The sequence below is a fragment of the Leuresthes tenuis genome, unplaced genomic scaffold (genome assembly GCF_036924035.1).
Source record: "Leuresthes tenuis unplaced genomic scaffold, fLeuTen1.0.hap1 SCAF_14, whole genome shotgun sequence".
Classification (NCBI taxonomy): Eukaryota; Metazoa; Chordata; class Actinopteri; order Atheriniformes; family Atherinopsidae; genus Leuresthes; species Leuresthes tenuis.
Window position 1 is genome coordinate 20,387,775 of NW_027325368.1, and position 22,718 is coordinate 20,410,492.

At 41.3% G+C, this 22,718-nt stretch overlaps 3 protein-coding genes across 3 annotated transcripts; 2 read left to right on the top strand and 1 right to left on the bottom strand.

Moving 5' to 3' along the window:
- Nucleotides 1-444: 444 nt before the first annotated feature.
- LOC140269517 (THAP domain-containing protein 1) lies at nucleotides 445-3,790 on the bottom strand. Its single transcript, XM_072364652.1, has 4 exons — nucleotides 3,440-3,790; nucleotides 3,053-3,212; nucleotides 2,437-2,612; nucleotides 445-2,204 (listed from the first exon to the last, which is right to left on the bottom strand). The coding sequence occupies exons 1-4, from the start codon at nucleotides 3,587-3,589 to the stop codon at nucleotides 1,821-1,823; spliced, it is 870 nt and encodes a 289-aa protein (XP_072220753.1). The 5' UTR covers nucleotides 3,590-3,790; the 3' UTR covers nucleotides 445-1,820.
- A 43-nt stretch (nucleotides 3,791-3,833) lies between these two features.
- On the top strand, nucleotides 3,834-8,285 carry toe1 (target of EGR1, exonuclease). Its single transcript, XM_072364650.1, has 8 exons — nucleotides 3,834-4,431; nucleotides 4,527-4,567; nucleotides 4,654-4,750; nucleotides 4,911-5,069; nucleotides 5,270-5,383; nucleotides 5,652-5,804; nucleotides 5,968-6,126; nucleotides 6,913-8,285. Exons 1-8 carry the CDS (start codon nucleotides 4,318-4,320, stop codon nucleotides 7,630-7,632), a joined length of 1,557 nt encoding a protein of 518 aa, XP_072220751.1. The 5' UTR covers nucleotides 3,834-4,317; the 3' UTR covers nucleotides 7,633-8,285.
- A 462-nt stretch (nucleotides 8,286-8,747) lies between these two features.
- On the top strand, nucleotides 8,748-10,832 carry tmem53 (transmembrane protein 53). Its single transcript, XM_072364653.1, has 3 exons — nucleotides 8,748-8,996; nucleotides 9,163-9,266; nucleotides 9,416-10,832. Exons 1-3 carry the CDS (start codon nucleotides 8,942-8,944, stop codon nucleotides 10,115-10,117), a joined length of 861 nt encoding a protein of 286 aa, XP_072220754.1. The 5' UTR covers nucleotides 8,748-8,941; the 3' UTR covers nucleotides 10,118-10,832.
- The last annotated feature ends 11,886 nt before the right edge of the window (nucleotides 10,833-22,718 follow it).

Genomic DNA, 22,718 nt, shown 5'->3' on the forward strand with positions numbered 1-22,718 from the left:
GAAGTCTCTGTGTCTTGACGTTGATAACGTCCCACTTGTGAAGCACTTTGTAAATGTGCTCTGAACAATTGTTTTTTCAAATCAACCTTGATGCTGTTTTTGCATAACAGTGCAACAAGTCACCTGCAGAACAAATATCTAATCTGGCGCGGGTTTGATTTGCTCAAAGTCCGTCCCGGGCAGCAGCAAACACATCACCTGATACTGTTCAGTTACTGCAGAGATGTTTGAATAGAGATGTGTGAAGGTTTTTCTGTCACTATTAGAAAAGTGCATCCTCACTACAGTGCAGCGCTTTTCCATTTTGTTTTCTTTGTTTTATCTGCTGCTTTAGACTTCTGTTTGAAATAAAAAAGACTGACATGAATTATGCTTTTAAATGTATACAGTATGTCTGCATGCACATTCACAATCCCAAAGACAAGAACTACAGGCCAATACAGATCATTTTTCCATTTTTATTTTGTAACAGTGCGAGTGTTTTACACATTAGTACTCAAATAACTTACTGTGACTGGCCTTGAGCCTTTGTTTCCCCCGTACCCTTAGCTACAGTTACACTGCAAATTAAAACACTCAAGGGATCAAAGCGTCAAATTCTAAAATGTAAAGTCTTGTACAGAATAAAAGCGGTTATCTAGTAGTAGATGATTTCCTTTTGTTTTCCTTACCCGTAAAATATTTCTGACTCTCTGTTTGTGCAAAGCTGACCCGAAAGGATCACCCGAACCAAATTTAGTTGAAAAGCCTTCCACAGATTTAGAATCTGAGCGGCGTCCTTAAACAATATGATTTGTGAACAAAACCTACATATTACACACAATCGTCTATATTTGCTGGGGAAAAAAAGCAGTTTACAGTGCAACACGTCTGCATGACAGCGTAGACTTTGTAATAGGACAATATATCTGTTCCAAGATGCACATGGTTATGTTTCCAGCCTCTAATACTCTACATTCTACCTTTTATTGTAAATGCAAACAGAGCCAGTGAAAAGCGCAGCTTTCGGACACTTCACCTGAACAAGAAAAACTCCTGAGTCGCTCTGCAAATGATTGACTCACACGATTCACGCTTAGAACTTGTATTAGAAGGAAAAGCTACACGGTGCACATGCTCTCCACACCTTTACGCTCATACAGTGGGTCAGCATCCTCAGCGGCGGAGTCACCACAGCGTAAACCTAGACTAACTGCGATCCGGACCATCATGCACTGCAAGGCCAAAGAAAGAAAAAGCCGCACACTCACACGCAATTTTTTTGTTGGACCACATTTAGCTTTGATTATAGCTATATCTATATTCCAGTGACATGATTTGGATAAGTTCATGCAATGTTACAACCTCCAGAGGTGCACTGATTTTTTTGTCCATGATCTTGCGTTTAGGGAGAGTTGGACCACCGCGTGAAGTCTTCTCCAGCACGACCCAAAGATTCTCAGTGGGGTTATGGTCTGGATTCGAAGCATTGTCCTCTCAGACGCCCACGTCATCCAAGATACAGAGAAAACAATCTACTGATGGAAAAGAATTGGATTACTCAGTACATTTGGGTAGTCAACTGTCTTTTGAGGAGATTCCATTGCTGAGCCAAGACCCGACTATCTGAAGTGACTGCAGATCATTTTCTTGGTTAAATCCAAGTGGTTTTGTGGCCAAGCAGTGCACGTCTGCTAAGAAAAGGCATCTAATGGTGTAGATTACAACCATAACAAGGTGACATTTCAGATCAGTCAGACATCTTGCAGTTGCTTAACACAGCAAGCTGTCCCCTCAGTCTTGCCTTAGCAAGAGTCAACAACTCATGCATACAAGCAGGATCAGGACAAAACGCCTATTAGTTCCTCCTCATCATTGTCTCCAACAGCTTCTGTCGGACTGTCACATGTGGTCATAAGCCCCAGACCCAGCTCAGCCAGTTCCTCACAGCTCATGTCAGTTGTCACCATGATCTTAGTCTCCAAACGATTACACAGAGTCCTGTAGGAGGGCAACGGGTAACCAATCTCTCTCAGGTACTCGTAGCCTTTGGTTCCGACAGCACAGCGGATCTTTCGGGCCTTCAGGATCGTCTCTGGAGACCAGACAGCACGACGTGAGCGCTTGGTGAGTGACAGAGCTCTGATTTGGTCCTCGAACAGAAAGTTCTGGAGACCCTTCTCAATCCGATTGAGACGATAAAGTCGCTTCTTCATCTCTTCTGCCTGACAAAAAAAACAAAAACGGACAAGAGTCATTTACTGTACATTAGCACTTTTGATTCCATAGCTGATTTTTGTTTTCAATGACTGTACATCAAAATAACAACTTCATTTGAGCAAATATTAAAAATAACTGAAGGATATAAGCAAACACAAGGGCTCAAAGGGGGAAACAAAAAGAAAGCCAATGACCCAGGCGGTGTCTTGTGGCAATAAACAGCAGAAACCATCCTACCTCCCTCTGTAGTCTTGCAGTGTGCTGCATCTCCTGCTCCAGTTGTTTCTTCAGGAGGTAACAATGTGTGCAGGGCTGCTGGTCGTCAGCTGTCCTGTCCCCATCCTCTTCCTCCATGCCAGGCAGCGGGGTGCGTCTGGCATAGCCGTGATCCCCAAAGTTTAGCTCCTTTTCCACTAGAAACACAATAACATTTCTAACCGGCATCGCAGCACTTAAATCTAACACATTCAAAAGGGGCCCAACCTCACAGAGTAGTAACAATATCTTATTAAGCTATTGCAATTCCACAACACTGTCACGATCACTTCCAAGAAAGACATCGCAACTGTTTGCAGCAAAGTTTAAGCCTTGAAAACGATTGCATTTCATTTTTATATGAATGTTTCTGTTTATTTTAGTGCTTTATCCTTAAAAACACAGTTGGATTCCAGCCAGCAGAGATCAGAAAAGCTTTGTTATTCAATGGTTGTCTTGTTTAGACATGCAGCAGACACAGAGAGAAGACTCCTGAGACAAATCTCTCTGTTATGAAGAATAGAGAGAAATTCGGTGTTTGCTTTTATCTGAATAAAGGCTGGATGCAAAGCAGAAATAAGGTTTTGCATTTAACTACCTGTTTCATGTTTGAGTGGCAGCAGGATGTATGGGGTGGTGACAGCAGGATAAGGAGGGTCGCCCACACTGAATAGAGTGGGAACGGCATTGGGCTTCAGTTTCTTCCCACCAGCTGGAGACCTGGCTATTTCCTCAAACTGACTCAGCTCAAAGTGATCCTTGGGGGAGACAGGACACGTACAGGGAACACATGCATTTTATCCAGCTAATAATGTGCTACAAACAAAAATATAGCAGCAGGTAGAAGAAATAAAAACAAAATTTAAAAAAAAAGACGGGGTCTTAACTCTAAAAATAGACAGCTGATAAGCTTGGAGTCTTCTAGGATTTAACTAATGCATCGTCTCTCCATGGGTACCATAAGACAGTGTTGCTATAAACTCACTTGACACAGTCTGGAGTGAGGAGTTGGTTCAAAGTCACGTCGACAGTTCACCACCCATTTCTTTTTACGCACGGGGTCTTTGGGAAACCTGAACAGCTGTTTGCCTATGCTGGTTGAATTGGAGCAGTTTGGAGCCGAGCAGCCACCCATAGCACACGGTTCAGAGCTAAATTTAACAAACGGTGAGTTAGCTCAGCTGGGATTTGTGCTCATTACTTTTAGCTAACAACACGCGGCGTAAAAACAACACAAATGCAACATTGACATTAAACGTTGACTCGTGCAAACGTGTACGCTGTGCGGAAAGTTTTTTTTTCACAAAATTTGATAAAAATTATTTTAGAATACTTTATCAGGGATGAAATATATCTGACTTTGTTTGAGCCAAAATGGCGCTCGTCTCCTTGGAGGCTAGAAATAGTGACGTAGTGTGCGTGTGTGTCTATGGTAAGTGCCTTATTGAAAAACGGTTCTAAAAAATCAAAAAGTTCATAGAGAGGGAAATAAAAACGAAAATACACCGTTTTCGTAAAGAAAAATAATCATGCAAATTATTTTTGATGTGCCAATGCAAGGTTTATGTTGAACCCTCCTTATTTGGACTCATGGAATAGTTCAAGCTCCGATAATTATTTTGTCACAAGACCCTAAGAAGCACGTTGAAATGTTTACGGTCGAAACTATGCTAGCTGTGAACTATTATATGGTTTAAAATGCTTTGACTGACTTTTTACAGACGATAGAACAACTAGCCAATCAAGAAAGAATTCGCGTACAGCAACTGAAAATAAAAACCTTTACGACATAGTTTCACAAGCTTCCATGTAGCTGTGAGCAACTTTGCGGAAAAACGTTTCGGCCGCGAAATAGAGTCCAACATGGCATCTTCACAGATAGTCCCTGTCATTGATGTGCATAGTGACAATTTTAAGGAGCTTTGGCCTGCTTTAGTCGTTGCCATTAAAACGTCGTCCTTCATTGCGCTGGACACGGTAGGTGCATGTATTTGTGTGCTTGAATTAATTTGTAATTTGCGAGAACTGCCTGAATCATGGTGCAGTAAAATCACAGCCGTGTGTTGTTACAGGAGCTGAGTGGTCTGGGGAACAGGAAGTCATTGCTGGCCGAGTGAGTGAAAACATTTCTCGCTGATCGGTTGCACAAGCTTTTCGGCTGGTTACATTCTTCTCACAATACCCCCGGTTATGTTTCAGATCTATAGAGGACAGATACAAGGCCATATGCCATGCTGCTCGCTCTCGCTCCATCCTCTCCTTGGGAATAGCCTGTTACAAGAAACTGGACCACAAGGTATTACAAGGAAATCAGCCATTTTTAACACTATACCGTTGAGCAACGTATACATACCCAATATGAAAATGTGTTTCTATTGACTTCTTATGTGGTTCATCCTGTATTCTGTCTGTGATGTTTATCCTTTGCCTACCTCACGCTTTCTTCCCTTCCCCAGGCTCCAGACACATACCTGGTCCAGGTGTATAACCTCACCCTTCTGTGTTCAGAGGAGTACATCATCGAGCCCCAGTCAGTCCAGTTCCTAGTGCAACACGGGTTTGACTTCAACAAGCAGTACAGCCACGGAATCCCATACTGCAAGGGCAACAACAAGGTGACGATACCAGCATGCTGCTCTGGGGTTTCCCTCTGTGTTCTGAGTCCTGATTTATGTCCCCTACTACCAGTTTCTGTCCCTTGATATGCCCCTGTGAATTTTTCTCCAACTTGATTCTGTCTCTGACCTTTGCAGTAACTGACCTCAGATGTTTTTTGATTTTTAAGCGTACTTTTCCTCTCGTTCTCGTCCGTAAGGCAGGAACAGATGACCGCGGCGTCCACATTCGAGCGTTGTTCACTGAACTGCTGCGTGCCAGGAAACCGTTGGTGCTACACAATGGCCTCATCGACATGGCCTTCCTTTACCAGGTACAACGAATACAGTTCGATTCCTCATATGTTACATCTGTTTGTCCATTTTCTCACCAGTTATTTCTTCCACATTGGCAAAATGTTACCCGAGTTCAACGTTGCATAGTTTAGTACATTAGATTCTTGATTGAAAATGTGATTATCTTATTGTGATTGAGCACTTTTTTAGGCTTTTAAAGATTAGTCCTTTCGGCCAGCTATTTTAATGACTGTTTTTTATTTTTATTTTATATATATAATGCAAAAGATTGTCTTTTTGTGCCAGAGTTTTTATGCTCATCTCCCCGAGCGCTTGGCCACCTTCACAGCCGACCTGTCTGAGATGTTTCCTGCTGGCATTTATGACACTAAATACGTCACCGAATTTGAACTCCGACTAACTGCGTCCTATCTGGAGTACGCCTATAAGAAATGGCAAGTACTGCGTCAGTTTGAGGCGCTCATTGGTCCCAGGTTTGCCATGACAACACAAATAAAGTGACTGAATTACATGAAACTGTACTGTAAACATCCCAGCTGCGTTGCTGTTTCTGGGTTTTTGTCAGGATGCTTCTAACATCATCTCCCTCTCCTTCAGTAAGCTGGATAACAGTCGCAGCGTTACCTCCGAGGCGACGGGACCTCACGCTCACATAGAATTCTGTCAGTATGCCGGTCACATGTCCACCTATGTGGACTTCCGAGAGTGTCCGGCTGTAGCCTCCTCTGAGGGGCCATCTGACATCTGCCAGCGCTTCTCTGTAAGTTTCAAGTTGAAAATATTTTTGTACTTTTTCACCAAGAGGAATCTTTCAGTTTAAAGTATTTAAAGTAGTACATTTAAAAAGTACCTTGTTTCTGGAGCAGAAACCAGGGGCCAAATACAGTTCTCCAAGGGAGAGATTTTAACCCTAAAAAGTGTCCTGGTTTGAAAGTCGTACTTTTGAGATCACCCTGAACCTTTGGGGTTCAGAGCATTAGAATGCTAATATTTCCACAGTGGCCAACAACAGGGCATTTCAATGTACCCTACCAGTCATATTTCCACTCATTCTTAACACGAACGTTACGTAAATATTGAGCCTTTGTTGATTTTAACCCATCTGGCCTGGGAAAGAAAGCCTTGGGATCCTTCAGGAGTAGCTGGAAAGTGTTGCTGGGGAGAAGGATGTCTGGGTTTTCGCTTTTGGACCCGTTGCCTCCGCGACCCGACCTTTGATAAGCGGAAGATGACGGACGGACGGACGGACGGATGGAGGGATATGAACAGAACTTTGGTGTACAAGTTGGGTGCTCATGGTTCAGCATGTAGAATGGTCAAACTTTTTTCATGCCCCCAAAATGCTAATCGTGACAGAAAGCTATGCGTAGATATGATAAGAAGTGCAGTATGACTGTGCATGAATGTGAAATGCCTTGTTAAACCTGGACAAGGTTTAAAAAAGGGTGCAAGGATACGTTACCCAGCCACTGTGCAGGCAGTGACAGATAATTATGTGGAAATGTGACACTGTAAATATCACTATGTATGTTTGTTTGTCTCACAGGCTTTCGGCTGGTGTCCAAATGGTACGAAGTGTTCATTATCCCATGACACAGACCTTATCATCCTCCAGGATGAGAAATGCAAGGAGGACAAAAGGAAAAAGAGGAAGAGACAAAGAGAGAAAAAGAAAGATGGAAGAGAGGCGACAGAGGGCTCCGCTGTCTTTGACGGCGCTCCACAAAACAAAATACCAAACATGGAAGTGGATCCAGAAGAAACACCAGTTGTCCAACAGGAGGCAGCTTCTGAATCACGCCCAGACACGGTGCCACAAATTAGTGGCGAGGGAAACGGCAAAGTGGATGAAGGGCAAAGCATGAAAACTGACAGGGAGGAAAACGGAACATGTGAAGACAAAACGGAGCTCAGAAACTCTGCAACCACAGGCACAGCTGATAACAGCAGAACAGGGGGGGGTGTTGGGGAAAGGACGAGGGACTCCTCTGCTGCGACTGAGGCTCAGAGGAAGAAGGGAGACACAGGAACGCACCGGGCAGGGTTCGATGCCTACATGACAGGATACATCTTCGCCCATTCGTTTGCCCTCGCTAAGAAGGACGTTGGAGAAGCAAAAGATGAGAAAAAGTGGATTCCTTCTTGTCTTAATAAGATCTATCTCAGCGGCAAGGCAGCTCCTCTAAACGTGGTGAAAAGCACCTTCGCCAAGTCGTCCAAGGCCCACGTGCAGAAGATGGAGGTGGTGTGGGGTGGAAAAATGTAGCGTGCACGGCTGCTGCCGGCAGAGTTGAGAAGTCATCCAGATATCACACCAGTCTGCTTTAGTTTAGGTTATTTTAAAGCATTTAGCATGCAAAATGCTGCTTACCACTATTTGATCAATCTGTTCAAAGAAATGAATCAACAGCCATATTATTCAACTCTTAAAGTGCCCAACATTTGATGGCCCTGTGTTCTTTACTGTGAACAGTTGTTACTTTTCTAACACCTTAGTAAACACAGCTGATGATGTCAGTTTGAGCCGACACAGAATTTGATTGGAAGTTGTTGTTTTTGTGTTTATTTCGCTTCTTGGAACCAAACCTTCGTACTGATTAGCTGCGAAAAATGTTGGCAGACATCTGTAACTGGAATCATTTCGCCCTGCGCACTTACTGTTGAAAATTCAGAGACATGTGTTTTTCATAAATGGTTCGTTTTTAATTGCCATGTTTTTATTTTTGCTATAGTTTTTTTTTTACTTTAAAACAATTAAATTGTAAAAATGAACCAAATATGTAGAATAAAAGTGCTGACGCACCTTTCAATTAACTGTCATCGCACTGGAAATGACGTGATATTTGGTATCTGTACCACCTTCCAGATTTCCTTTTATTTTCCTGTTTCTGGTGGAAAATAAAAGCTCTTCCACAGTGATTTTGCAGTCTGTTCTTAATCAGGAATTGTCTGAATCAATGTTTGGATCAAAGACGACTGGTTTTATTCATGGCACGCAATGTTGTATCAAACTGCACACATGCAAGTAACCGCTCTCAAAATAGCTGATAATCCCACAAAAAAGAACAACAACAACAAAAAAGACTATTAATTTGGAAAGAGCACCAACATCTAAAAGTTTGGGGAAAAAACAGTGATCGAATGTTCTTGTATATCATTGGGAACCATTGTTTTTATTAAGTTAGAAAATATATATTTGTTAACACGTTTCCCCATAGCTGATATTCAATAAATCTTAATCTAATAATTGAATCCAATTGTTCATTTTTACTCAAAATACAATTCCCAAAAACAGATGAAGAGCAGTAGCAGAATTCAATAGAAACGATGGCGGCAATCAGACACAAGAGGGCGGTAGAGCAGCGTTAGCTTGATGCTGTTTGATGACAAAGAAGAAGAGATTCTCCGGTCAACAGGAAGGATCGTGTTGTACCATTGACAGTAAATGGACCAGTTTGCTGTGTGTCATTTATTACAAATAGGCGTTCCTTTATCCAGCGCTCGGTAGTTTTTTTTTTCTCATTGTTTACACCGGACAGATGAGAGAAATACAGTTAATGTTCTAGCATTTAGACATGGCAGCCGATGAAATTGATTACAATATTGTGTTTCCAGATGCGGGAACATCGGGTGAGCACCATTTCATTGTACAAGATACAAACCCCTCACTTTGCGTTACATTTGTTTGAACTCCATCCAACAAAGACGCCGTGAAAATGTTCGACATGTTAGCTTTGCTCGTTTAGCTTAGCGTAAACTGCTAACGCACTGTTGTATCGTGTGAAATTGTTTTCAGAGAGACACTGGCAGGGGACAAAGGAGCCAGTTGTGATACTGTTGGGCTGGGCTGGGTGCAAAGACAAACATCTCTCCAAATACAGCTCCATCTACAACGAACAGGTCGAAACTACATAACCAATTTCACAAGCTGCATTGCTTTGTGTATTGTCCCTTTGACAGCACTGTGGCACTCAAGATGCCAATGCCAAGCAGACGTGTTACCAATCAACCCCATTCACTCTTGTTTGTGTCCTTTCTTCAACTTTTAGGGATGTGTCACCATCCGCTACACCGCTCCTCTAAAGACCGTCTTCATTTCAGAGTCATTTGGCTACAAGGAGCTGAGCAGCACAGCCCTGAAGCTGCTGGAGATCCTCTACGACTATGAGGTGGAGAACAGTCCAGTTTTCTTTCACATATTCAGTAATGGTGGCTTCATGCTTTACCGTTACATTGTGGAACTGTTGCACAGTGACAAACAGTTCAGTTCACTGTATGTTATTGGAGCCGTGGTAGACAGTGCCCCAGGTAGTGGGAATATCCGCGGGGCCCTGAGGGCACTGACAGCCACTTTGGGGCCAAAAATAAGCCCTTTTATAAGGTACATCCTCCTGGCACTGTTTGCGGTGAGTGTTTTCCTCTTGCGAATCGTGTTATACCCCTTGACCAAGTTCATTCACAAGGACCACTACGACGCCGTCCAGGACAGACCACCTGCCTGGCCTCATTTTCACTTCTACTCCAGAGCTGACCAGGTAATCAGGCACAAGGACATCGAGCACTTCATGGAGAACGTGAAGAAGAAAGGCGTCCATGTGGACAGTTTTGATTTTGTCTCCAGTTCCCATGTCAGTCATTTCCGGGATTTTCCTGAGCAATATACTCTGAAGTGTCGCAGTTTCCTAGTTGCATGCATGAAGGACTTGGACGGGACTGAAATAAAAAAGAGGCAACATGTTCACAGTCCGTGAATCAGGGGAAGAAGTTCACAAGATTATGTTACGCAGTCTCCAGAGTGAAGAAAATGGGACTGCAGAGCCCCGGGGAATGAAATTTCTACTCCGAACTACTGCAAAGTTTTAAGTCTCTGTGCAATTAAAATGAAAGTTCCACTTGTGGGGTGCGGTTGAACTGCACTGAATCCGTACATTTCCAAAACCTTAAATAATGAAACGCTGTAACTGCCGAGGTAAAGGCTGAACTCTGCCCCCTCAAATGTCTTTGCAGCAGTCATGTGCCCCACAATACAAGCAGTTCCTCGACACTGGAAAAAGGTTTTCTACTGATTTAAATTGTGCTGTGAAGTGTGATGCATAGTAGGTTAGTTGTAGTAGTTCTAAAACTTATGCAGCTGTATATTCCGTATTGTTAATTGATAAAATGTAATTTATGAATTGTTACTAAAATATGATCACAAGGGTGCTCATAAGAAGGTAATTGTCTCATATTAAGGTGATTAATGTTTTTCTTCACAAAGAGAGGTCTCAGAATTGCTGCCTTACAGAGTGAATTCCTTTTCAATGTTTGTTCTATTCAAAACATGTAGATTCTACAGCTCTAATATGAGATACAACATGAGTTTAGTCCAAGGACAAAGTGGATTGACAATGAATGTATATGTCAAGCACAGCTGATGTATTCTTTTCAACTGATGTGCCTTCAATAAACCTGAATGCTCATAGTGAAGGCTGTCTGGCTTATTGTTTTGTAAAATGTTCAACTTTTGCTTTATGAATTTCAGAAGCAGAAGAAACATTCCACAGACATCCCGATGTCTGGTGTATAGTTTTGGCATCTGCGGGAGTGCAACATTGGCTGTGGCTGAGGAGAACTTTGGTTTAGCTGCTTTAAAACAAGATGAAAACGGTCTTAAAAAGCGCCATTTCTCAACTCCTGTGTGTCAGATTAATAAGTCAGCTGACATTCAGTTGAATGATAATGTATTTGTTCAAATGTGAGAGAAACATAGCCTCCAGACAAGGTGAAATGGAGTTCAAATGGCAGTTGTGCACTTTTTATGTTTCTTGATTTCTTTTGCTGTGGCTCCCCCTGGTGGACATGTGCTCTTATTATTACCATTTACAAATCCCCACAAATACAATACGTGGCCCAGTGATGGACTCAGTCTACCTTTGTAACCTAACTAGTCATAACAGAAGCCATCTTTAAATCATCAAAATAGATTTTTTTTTGGAAACCCTGAGCTGTAACTGTGTTATGTCAGTTGCAGCTGCCTACTTTGCTCACTTGTTGACAACTTCCATGCATTTCATCACTAGAGGGCTAACTGACGGGAGGACAGCAGATAACATCCAGCCGCTCTACCTGCTCTCTTGTCATGAGATGTGGGGGGGGGATTATTTGAGGAGCGCGGCTCTGAAATGGCCCAGCAGGGATGGTTGCTGAATGTCTACGAAATGTCAGATTTGACATTTAGAAGAGTGAGCAGTTGGCATTTGTCTCTGCACCAGGCCTGGCCCCGGTGCTTCATGGACCAGGAGGAAAAGGAGAAAGAGGACAGTTTGCATATCCGCACAGACAGATGAACATCGCTTAGTGGAGTGCACATGAGACGGGCTGCTTGATACGGTCCTGCAGCGATGCACGGGATCGTCAGCGGTTGCCCTGTTTGCTCTGAATAGTGACTGCTACACAAATGGTTTTGGGTAGTCATTGAATTTGTTTCTTAGTTTTATAGAGCCACATTAAACCATCGTCATGGTTGGCATTTATGATCTCAGAAACCTCAGAAAGATGGGCGATTTCGTGTTCTGTGATTGAGAAAGCGGTTGTGAAGGCAACTTTGAGTTTTCAAAATTCAGATAAAGGTAGAATAAAATACACAAAAGTACCTAATTATGCATCTGTAGCAAAGTACTTGCTATTCAGATTTTTTTTGGCTGGATTTCTATATGATCTGGGTCATTACTGAATCTTACCTGTTAAACAAAGAATCCGGCCGGCCTGTACACTCATGTTCAACTAAGCAATGGCTCAACCCAACATAAAAACAAAAAGTGATGTTGCAAGGGATGTAGATGGGAAAATGGATTATATGATTTCTATAAGATTACATGGGTTAAGCTCTTCTTCTTCTGCTCTATCTTTGATTAAACTAAGCATGGGCTCATAAGATGGAGTCTTGTGCAATTGAACCTGTTTCTAATGTCTCAAACTCCATCCTGGCAGCTGTGTGCAACACAACTACAAGAAGAGTAAATTCACTTTTGACGTATTTGGTGTTTTGAATCTGTGTGTTTGCACATATATAACTGGATTGTATTGGTTCTGGTTACAAATCTGTGCTTAGCTTCAGTCTGTAATATTACAAACCGCAAATCTAACCAGAGCTGGTAGAGTTATAACAGATTCACACCTGAATATTCACAGCTTTATTGAGTCAGTGACAAAGTCAGCCTACTGTCGTCTGGAGAATATATCAATAGTTAAAGAACTAATGTGTCAGATGGATTTAGAGAAAGCTGGTCCACAAATTCATCCTCAGTAGACTTGATTACTGTAACAGTGTATTTTCCAGTCTGCCTAAAAAGATCAGACATCTGCAGCTGATTCAGTCGTTGTCGTTCAAGTCCTAATCAACACCAGAAAAGTGGGTCATGTCACACCATTTCTGATGTCTCTCCACTGGTTTTCTGTCCATCACAGAGCTTTTAAAATACTGCCATTGGTTTAAAAAGCTTGAAATGTTTTAGAGACAGAACGCCGCAGTGTTAGAACTACACACGGGTTTTATGCACCACAAATTCACTTCGGAACATCAGGACAAACTAAGAGAGAACTACGAGTCTGCATCAGCTCATGCTTCTTTTAAAGTCAATCTTATCACTTCCTTGTTTGCAGTCAGCTGACTGAATTAAATTGAAGGACTTTGATTGATAACTTTCACTGTGCTGCACTGTGCCCTTTACTGGTTGTCTTATTTTTTTCTTTAAATTTATTTTTATTGTTGTTGATATGTTTGATTTGAATATTTCATGTTTTCTGTAAATCCTTTCAATCGGTTTGTTGAATTGTGCTGGATAGAAAAATGGCCTGTACCTAAATTATACTGTACTGATGCTACAAATGATTGCTATAGTACTAAATCTCATTGAAGTGAATGATGCTGCATTAATCCCACTGGGGAATATGTATTTCTGCCGTATATATTAATGACCTAGAAAGAAAGAAAAAATGGAACAAATGCAGAGAGCTATAATATAAGGCTATAGTGATGGGCGGGAATGACCGTCTGTACTTGTCCTTATTTGCTGCAGATCTGAAGAAGCCTCTGAGTTGAGGGAACTTTACTAATTAATCACTCTTTGCAGAGGGTATTCATGTTGTCTATTATGCTGAGCAGCTTGTGCAGTCTTCTTCTTAATCATTTCCAGGGGCTCCAGAGCAGTCCCCAGCACACAGCCAGCCTTCTTTCTCAATTTGTCCGGTTGCCTCGAATTACTAGCTCCGATGCTGATGCCCCAACAGATAACCGTTGTCCTCAACCATCTCCACCTCTTCTACCAGGAATTCTACAGTCACCGACTGTGTCTTGTTGACATTAACATTATTCTCACACCATGCCACAAACGGGTCTATCTCTTCCATATACTCCGCCTCCTGCCCATCACTGCCACACCCAGCACCTGCAGATTGAAGGTTAAGTACAATTTGTGTGTTGTATGAAAATCCTTGACTAAAGTAAATAAAGAACATAAATGACAATTTAGCATCACGACATCAATAGCCCAAATACAAATACTGACTTGACACTAATATTCCTGAAGAGGGCAGCATTGACTCACACTTTCCGCTGTGAAACCTCTGACTGAGGCCTCAACTGAGCATCAAGCCGATTTCGAACATGTTCAGCAGCAGATATTTCATTTTGGGTTCTCCAGGGATAAAGGCTGTGAGCTGCTTGAATCACAAACTAATTCTCTACATGCTGGGACTTTTTGCATTGCATGGAAGTCGCTGGGCTCTATTTGGGCACCAAGGAAAGATTTCCTTTTTTTCCCCCTTAAACCCCATTTCCCCTGTCTCATATACATTTTTCTGTCATTGGTGATGATGCTGTAGCAGCACAGTATGTCTCCATTTCAAAAGAAAACGTTTTAAGTTAAAGATTGTGGTAAAGAGGAATAAGAGAATAGCTTGAAATGACTGGATGAGAAAATGTCATATTACCTCCCCTCCTCTCAGAAACCCACTGGAAGAAGAAATTACCCCATAGAAGTTAATGAAGTCTCACAAGTTGATGAGGGGAAAATTGCGGCGAAGAGGGGTCACCGCTTTCTCTTTAGCCTTTCTTCTTCTGTGGAAAATAGCTGCGGTCAAGATCCATACTTTTAGAGGACGCTGAGCACTCCAACGCAGAGATGGAGTGAGAGGGATGAGGGGGAGAGCACCAAGATTAATGGTATTAAGTGGTAGCACTTGGCAATGCGGTAACATATCGTCTATGTTCTCTATTCCGGGCTGATAGTTTCATAGACCTTGGCTTTGCACAGTGACTTTTAGCTGTGATTTACAGGATTCAAATAATCCTTTGGCTTTTCATCATCACAAGACTCGCGAGCATCCTCAGTGTGGAGTCACATCAGTGCCAGATTTATCGGAAAATACAATCAACAACTTAAAACAGGTTAATGTTTCTTCCTGCTCTTTGGATCGCTGGTTATCATGCAAAGCCAAAAACTTGAACTTTGTCTCTGGAATCCTTTTATTCTCGGCAACAATTTTCCTTCGGTTTAATGTCACTGCAAATTGCAGAGAAATGTTTGTATTTATGTTCATGTTGACATTTCGGATCCTACCCCTTGAACCCCCTTTCGAGATCATTGGAAGGTGATGTGCATTTTATCTGACAGGAACATGCACACAGGTAGACATACAGTCAGAGATAGGATCTAATGGATAATCTCCGTGTCTGCCTCTCTGGTGATTTGCACTGATTTTGTATAATGTTTGACATTTTGATTTTACGTATGACATACTGTGATTTTTGCAGCCAGTGATGAAAGAGATGAGTATTTTTCTCTTTTTTTATTTGAAAATGTTCCCTTTTTATGCACCTATTTTACAGTAACACAAGTGAAGCATTTGGAATAATATAAGCTTAAGTTTCTCCTCGCAAATTTTTCATGTTAGGCTTTGTTTTAATTCGATTGTAACTGTAACTCTTCTTATTCTCACAATCCCGTGTCCTCAGGTGTGTCATGCTGTCTTTTCCATGTGACACACACAGCGCTGAAACCTCGCTTTTCTCTCCCGCTCCACAGGAGTAGCCTTGTGATCAAGTTGAGCAGGGAGCCAACGAGAAGTCACTCAAGTCACACTCTCGTCCCTCTAATGAGCAAAGTGTCCGGTGGAAGCCACATCCAAGACAGCATGGGAGCTCCCCAACACACACACAGATAAGTAAATGCGTCATGAGTGCACACATACACCTTCAATGGGATGAAATCCAGAGGATTGGAACCAAAGTCCGATCTGCCTTTGAGTAACTTTAAAAGGTCTCATGGTGTTAGGATTGAAGAATTGAAGAGAAAATTGAAGTGTGTCCGTGTGTGAGTGTGTACAGTTTGAGAGGAGAATCGGCTTGTTGGACTAGACAGGGAGCCGTCATCAAAATCTCCCCTGGTCTATCTCACTCCCTCAGCCCTCTACTTAAGACCAAAAGCAGCAAAAAAAAGCGATGGAATGTTAGATAAAGAGGGTGAAAAAAAGAAGACAGAGAGCGGTAGATGGAGAGTGAGAGGAACAGCAGTGTGGAAACCCCTCAGCGTGTGTGCTGCCTCTGTCCCATCGTGCAGTGCAGCAGGCTGCCCCTCTCAGCCTATTCAAAAGCGAGTGTGTGGTAGCGCGGGAGTGTGTGTGCGTTTCTTCACAGATGTCCTTGAACAGAACCCCCTCGGCTCTGCGGATCCCTGCTGCCACTGGAGAACATTTGACAAGCAGCAGGCTCTTGTTAGAGCGCTGTCAAATTAAAGGTGTGTGTGTGTAGGTCTGAGAATGTGTGAGTGTGTGTGTGTGTGTGTGTTTCAGAGGCTCTATTCAGAGCGCTGTCAAATTAAAACTACCAAACAAACTGTGCGTGTCACACAGACAGGCCAAGTCCTGTGTGTGATGGCAGCGGTTGGCTTACTGCTGCTTTGTCTGTGTGCATGTGTGTAGGTGAAAGAAAAAGACTTTGCAGCAGGCATCTTTTTTTATATGCATCTTTCACTTGTTTTGCAGAAAACAAATACGTGCATTGTTGTGGGGGAGGTATCAGGTGGGACGTATCTCAAATTGAAACATACATTCAACCTCAGCACAGAGAAGACCCCGATTGGGAATTTTTGGCTGTTTACACAGCAGTTAAACTGAGGCTTTTAAAATATAAGCGATCTGTTACTTTGCACAACTGAAGACAAATACATTCCAATCAGTGGATATCTCTTCAGTTCAATTAAAAAATTCATGAAACACTAAGGTGAATACAACGTATATCAAATGATAAATGATGATTAAAACCCAAGGGAGAGCGGTAGGTCTCCTGCAGATCGGGGGCCGACACAGATATATATGCAGGCAGTCTTTATGTATGGACTCTGCATCATTTATAGGATATCCAACTGTGTGTATGGTGTTGGGGGGTTGCATGCTGTTTCAGCATCTGCAGTGACTAAATGATATGCAGTACTGACGCTTGAGCCACCCCTCATTTCTTTATATCTTATTTCCAGAGTAGCCAGGGTTTTTTGAACAATAGTTCTTCAGGCTTTCTGAAGGCCTTTCAAAGTTTTTCTTTGGACATTGGCTGCTTTTTCACTCATATTCAGTCTAGTACTTGTACCTGACCATTTTCAGAGGCAAATGTTTTTTTTTGTTTTGAAGCCACTGAACACTGACCTAATTATCATTCAAGCATACTACTATTACTCAAGGGATTAATCAGTTTTTTGTCTGTACAATAGACCATTTTACAATGAACTAGTTCTAAATAGTCTCTTTAGGCATTTTGTTACAAGGAGCCTGTCGCAAAGATACATCATTTGTTCCCATGTCTTTAGTTGCATTTACAAAAAGAATGCCAAGGATAACACAGCTTGACAGACATAAAATGTTTTTGTTTTTTTTACCAACAAGGCGATTCCCAAAGAGTTATTAAGTGAAAACTTGGCATATCTCAGCATGGTGTGCAGTGTGTTCCCAAAAAATTGAGGAAACTCGACAAGCGGAGGACAAAAGAAGTGTCAGGCCTGAAAAAACACTGTCGACAGCAGATGAACGGTATCTTAAAGTGAGGTCCTTAAGAACTGGGAAAAGATCCAATAAAGACCTGACACACACCCTAAAAGATGCATCTGGACCCTCAGTTGATCCAGCTACTGTTCACTGAAGCCTCATCAGAAATGGTCTCCATGGAAGGGTGGCTGTCAAGAAGCCATTCTTAAGGAAGGGGAATGGGGAAAAAGCTGAGGTATGCCAAATGATACAGGAAGTGGACTGAATATCTGTGGCAACAGGTCTTATGGAGGGATGAATCATCCCCAGAGCCCGGACCTCAACACTATTGAAGCAATGTGGGATCATCTTTACAGAGAACGGAACAAAAGGCAGCCAACATCCGAAGAAGAGCTTTGGGATGTCCTTCAAGAAGCCTGGAGAACTATTCCTGAAGACTACTTAAAGAAATGACAAAAAGCTTGTTTAAGAGGATTCAGGCTGCACTGAAGAATCAAGGTGCTCATACCAAATACTGACTTTCAAGAATTACACAACCTCTGATTTTGCCTTAAATACGGTACTTTCACATGTGTTTGCTAAATAAATCACTGCATTTATTTTGTCTGTTTCCCTGGCAACATATAAAAAATGAGGGATGGCTCAAGACTTTTGCATAGTACTGTATTACGGAGGACTAATTACTGAAAAAAGATTTTCCAAACTGATTTGCTGGCTGTCATATAGCGTTTAATGGCTCCCAAACAGTTGAGACCTCGCAGTGACAACCACAAGGAGCCTACTTGGCTGTACAAATATAAGATGTGAGGCTCCTGCTCATGCGAGTGTGTGCACAGAAATCACAGTAACATGTTTAGGTTGAGTTGTATCGCATGTGTAATCTCAGTACAATACATTTTTACCAAGTTGAAAAAAATTATCCCTAATTTCATAAAAAACAACATTTCAGCTCTGACTTTGCTCTTACAAGCTTTATTAAAACAATCAGCTTAAATCTATTTGCTTTACATCATCAGGTAAGTCACTTTGAAATGCTGAACGACAGACGGTTGCTTTTTTATTTCAGGTGTGTAACTTTGATGATGTTTTTGATGATACATGGCATGTAGTTATATTTGTCTCCGATAGGCAACACGCTTAGAATAGCTTCAGCCGTGCTTGGTGTCACTGTTTACAGAATGTTACTCAGCTGTTCTTGGAACTGTTAAGGTGCGGACAGCTCGTAACTCAAACAAGACGGACACACTCAGTCTGACTCACTATAATCCATTCAGCGAAAATGTCTGTTCACCTTCTTTGAGGAAAAACTCAGCTATAGAATTCCTGTATTTTCACTTCAATGCAACGTCCTCTTTATTTCAGAGAAGGTTCAGCCCACGTCTGTCCTGTGACACAGGTGTGTGCAAACATTTGAATACGTTTCAGCTTTGAAAAGCTTCACTCTTCATGATACAGCTGCAGATCATAAGCGCAGTCTCGCAGTTGGCGAAGATTCCCTCAGCTCATTTGAGCAAATAGAAAGGTCTGAAGCTGTAGTTTCTCCCTTTGAAATAAGTATCCTGGACTTGCAACTAAAAGCTTTTAGAATAAACAGGCACACAGGCATAGGCGATTGCCATATGTCAGAATTTCTCCCAGATAATGCTATTTTACTCATTTTCAGACAAGAGATAGGCTGTATTAATGGCTTCATCAACCTGTTGAAGCAATGACATGACAAGTCATTGGTCGCTTTTCTCTTAACATTTGTCACACTTCATTCAAGCATGCCTTTGAACATTTTTTGTTCAAGACACATTTGTTCAAGGCTGGAAAGTAGGCTACATAAAGTCAGTAAATGTAATCATTTTTATGGAGTCTGAAATTTTACATGTCATATTATGTAAGTATTAAGTATATCACTTTTTCACACACTGAAGCTTGTTTAAAGGTTAGTGTTACACTTCTGAGGCTTTTTTATTGTAATCATTATCAGCTCAAGAAAAATGCAACGTCTTACCTCACCTGAAGCCACCATCTTCAAACTGTCCCTGCTGTTTGTCAGATAAAGGCCACTGCACTGTACAAAATGTAAATCCTTCAAGAGTTGGACTTACATCTCCTAATATTACATTGTTTTACCATAAAAATATATATTAAGGTAACAAACAAGCAGAATTGTGTGTCACTTGCTGGTGGATTCATCTCGTTCATTTGGCACCAATGGTGTGAAAAAATGATCCAGTGCTACTGCTCATTTTCGTAGGTAAAACCAGGGAGGAGAAAAGTTTAGGCACACAGTTATTTATTAATTTCATTACATGATCTGATTCCTCTTAGAAGCGTATTATAGCCTGTGACAGTTAACCCATTGCTGCTGTGCATTTCTGAGCGTTAATGTGACTGTCGTAGTTTATTTTTGTGCCATGTTGAAAGTGTTAGTTACGAGGTCCAGCCTAGTTAGATTACTATTACAAAATGTTGGAAAGGCACCGAGACTTGTTGTTGCTTCAAGTTTAATAAAGCACTGTATATGTGAAAAGGGCTTTTGTGGAACTTTAAAATGTTTAACAGGTACACATTAAAAACCTCATAGATATACTAGGCTAGGCTAGGAGTAGATTTGTCCTGTTAGAAAGTATTCATCTTTTAGTCAAAAGACTTGTACTGTAAGTTAAGGATTAAATAGTATTGTATCATTCTAACATGGTTAAATAATACAATAAAAACTTCACAAGAGCAGACAGGTGGCAGGCAGATGCAGACAAGTCAATCAAAGAAAGGGAAACTTTATACAGCTCATAAACATAAACGTGGTTAGCTTATTTGAGCTGAAAGCACACGCTGACAACAGACAAGCTTCAGCCTAAAAGTTTTAAGAAAACATAATTCCTCAGAAAATTACATTTCATTACAGCCTCTTGAGCTTTAGAAGTGCTGCTGTACAGAGGTTTTAGTAAAGCTAACCTTTTTTCCTCCATTGCAGTCTTTATGCTAAGATAAGCTAAACTACTTTAGAAACTAAATTGGAAATGATCTTGAGTGTTTAAATGTAATAATCAATTTCAGAGGTTACAAAACAAAATCCCAGTTTAGGCTTCTCTAGAATGTAGCCAACTTGAAGCTTGGGTCAATGTCAACCAACAGATAGGTAGATCTTAATAGGGTTTTAGCCGATATTACCAGTATACTGCTCAGTAAATGTGTGTGTATTTTGTATTATAATGTTCTTACGATACAGGCTGTTTTAGAGATTTAAATTTGCCACCACTAGCAAAATGTTATGATTTATGCAGTCGCAAGCAGACTAATTTCTTTAGAAGTTTTTTTTCCCTTTATCTTGTAGCTGGGAGGCCGATTCATCTTAAAGAGTGATGAGGGGAGGTTGCTCTCTATGCAAAACGCATTAAAGCTAAATGAGGAGTCTATTACTCAAATCTGGCTGATAATCCGTTAGCTAAAGATCCCTGGCCGCTAACTAAGTAGATTAAGATATGTCATTGCCACTGCGACCAGGATCACAATAGTACATCTACTTAAGTTCTCAGAGGCAAACACACCCACCCAATTAAAATGCAGTGTAATACATAACTAGCTATAATTTGTATCTGTTTTCAGCCACAGTTCACACACAGACTTGCATGTGGTAATAGTGTTGGCCACTTAGTCCTGTACTTTTTCTGCACTGAAACACATAGAAGTACACACACACACACACACACACAGTTCACAAGTTCACACCCTCAGCACTTATCTACATACAGTCTTGCTGCCAGCTCACTTCATAGAATTAATTTTGTCCTCTCCGCCCACTTTGTTGTGCATGTGTGTTAGGAATGCACTGGGGACTCATGAGGAGGCCGTGTTTGTATGAACAAGGACAATTCATCATGGCTTGATTAACATAGAAGATTTTATCTTCCCCTCTCCCTCTCACTTTCTGCGTGATGGCCCTGCGGTGATAATTACAAATAATTTATTCTTACTGGTTAATTAACCGATATCCCAAGCAAAGAGTCTTGAAAACACAGGAAGAATTTTGTGTATCTCTGGGTAAAGCCATATTTGTTGTTCAAAACATTTGCTCTTGGTTTTATTTTTGTGGAAGTTGGTTCACAATGAAATCACTGTAAGATGATAAAATACAAAAGCAAATTTTTGGATTCCATCCAAAGATTCCATCCAAAGATTTCAAGTGAAAACCTGACATCCATAGATTAAGTTCGAAAACAGATCGACTGAATTTTGAGAGGTCTTGGGGACAGTAAGTCTGACAGGTCAGAGGTTAATTTCAATAAATATGTTCAATCCATGCAGACCAAAATCAAATAAAGACACTCCAGCAAAGGGTTAACATATCATCAACTAATGAGCAGCTGTTATCAAAAGGAATAACCTCTTAACAACTATTTCCATGATTTCTACTTTCATTTTATGTCTGGTTTATTGTTTTTTTTATCTCTGTCTATAAATCAGAATCCCTTTTCAAGTCAGATAAAACATTTTCCTTTGGCACTGTCTGTAAAATCTCTACAAGTAGTTGGGAGCAAATGCTGTGGACATTTGTGATCTAACGTACCATCCCTCTAGGATGTTTTTGGACATTTTTTTGAAGACTACAATGCAGTGTAAGCAGGAAAAGTCAAGTTGTTTTTTTCAAATAATTTTGCCCTCTCACCTATTTGGCATGTTCTATGTATATAATGTTAGATAGATGTAATGCAGCCTAATATTTACTTTACTATTTCCAGTTTCATGACATATGAGGCGCCCTTATGCTCTTTGTCTTTTTAAGCCACAAGCGATTACTTTCCCTGGCTACCTAAATAAGTTATTCATGGCAAGATGTGCCCTGTTTTGTGACCAATGTGAATCAGTCAAGAGTTGGTGTGAGGCCCAGCTGCAGACAGTTGATGGCCCAGGGCAGACATCAATGTCCACATCATTCCAGACCTCGGAGCTGGTTGACCTGTGCTGGGCCTGTCTTGTTTCCAACGGCCGTTTGTTACTAATTAATGGACTGGAGCCCATTCTCTCGCGCTGAGTGCAACACAAACCACATGCATTAAACATGACCATGCCTTCGTCTGCTGCCACCACAAGGAAGACAAAAAGGTGGAGACAGAGTGCGACAGAGCAGATAACTGAGGGCAACATGGACCTGAGACATTTCATTTGACTACAAGAGATAAGAAAAGATTGGGTTCTTTGATGAAACCTAAAATGCAAGTGTGTACATACCAAGGGTATATTGTGCATTTTGGTAAGAAGCACCAAATCACAGCTTCGGTTGCATGTTGTGCTAATGCAGAGCAGACACTAATGATGTAGCTCTGTAGAAAAGAGATTTTGTTTCAC

Bases quoted from the DNA above. Each gene is read 5' to 3' on its own strand.
- LOC140269517 (XM_072364652.1), bottom strand. From the start codon at position 3,589: ATGGGTGGCTGCTCGGCTCCAAACTGCTCCAATTCAACCAGCATAGGC. The intron at 3,213-3,439 runs GTGAGTTTATAG...GTCTCCCCCAAG, and splicing joins CTCACTCCAGACTGTGTCAA to GATCACTTTGAGCTGAGTCA. The intron at 2,613-3,052 runs GTAGTTAAATGC...TTGTGTTTCTAG, and splicing joins GCCACTCAAACATGAAACAG to TGGAAAAGGAGCTAAACTTT.
- toe1 (XM_072364650.1), top strand. From the start codon at position 4,318: ATGGCATCTTCACAGATAGTCCCTGTCATTGATGTGCATAGTGACAAT. The intron at 4,751-4,910 runs GTATTACAAGGA...TCCCTTCCCCAG, and splicing joins ACAAGAAACTGGACCACAAG to GCTCCAGACACATACCTGGT. The intron at 5,384-5,651 runs GTACAACGAATA...TTTTTGTGCCAG, and splicing joins ACATGGCCTTCCTTTACCAG to AGTTTTTATGCTCATCTCCC.
- tmem53 (XM_072364653.1), top strand. From the start codon at position 8,942: ATGGCAGCCGATGAAATTGATTACAATATTGTGTTTCCAGATGCGGGA. The intron at 8,997-9,162 runs GTGAGCACCATT...AATTGTTTTCAG, and splicing joins TCCAGATGCGGGAACATCGG to AGAGACACTGGCAGGGGACA. The intron at 9,267-9,415 runs GTCGAAACTACA...TTCAACTTTTAG, and splicing joins GCTCCATCTACAACGAACAG to GGATGTGTCACCATCCGCTA.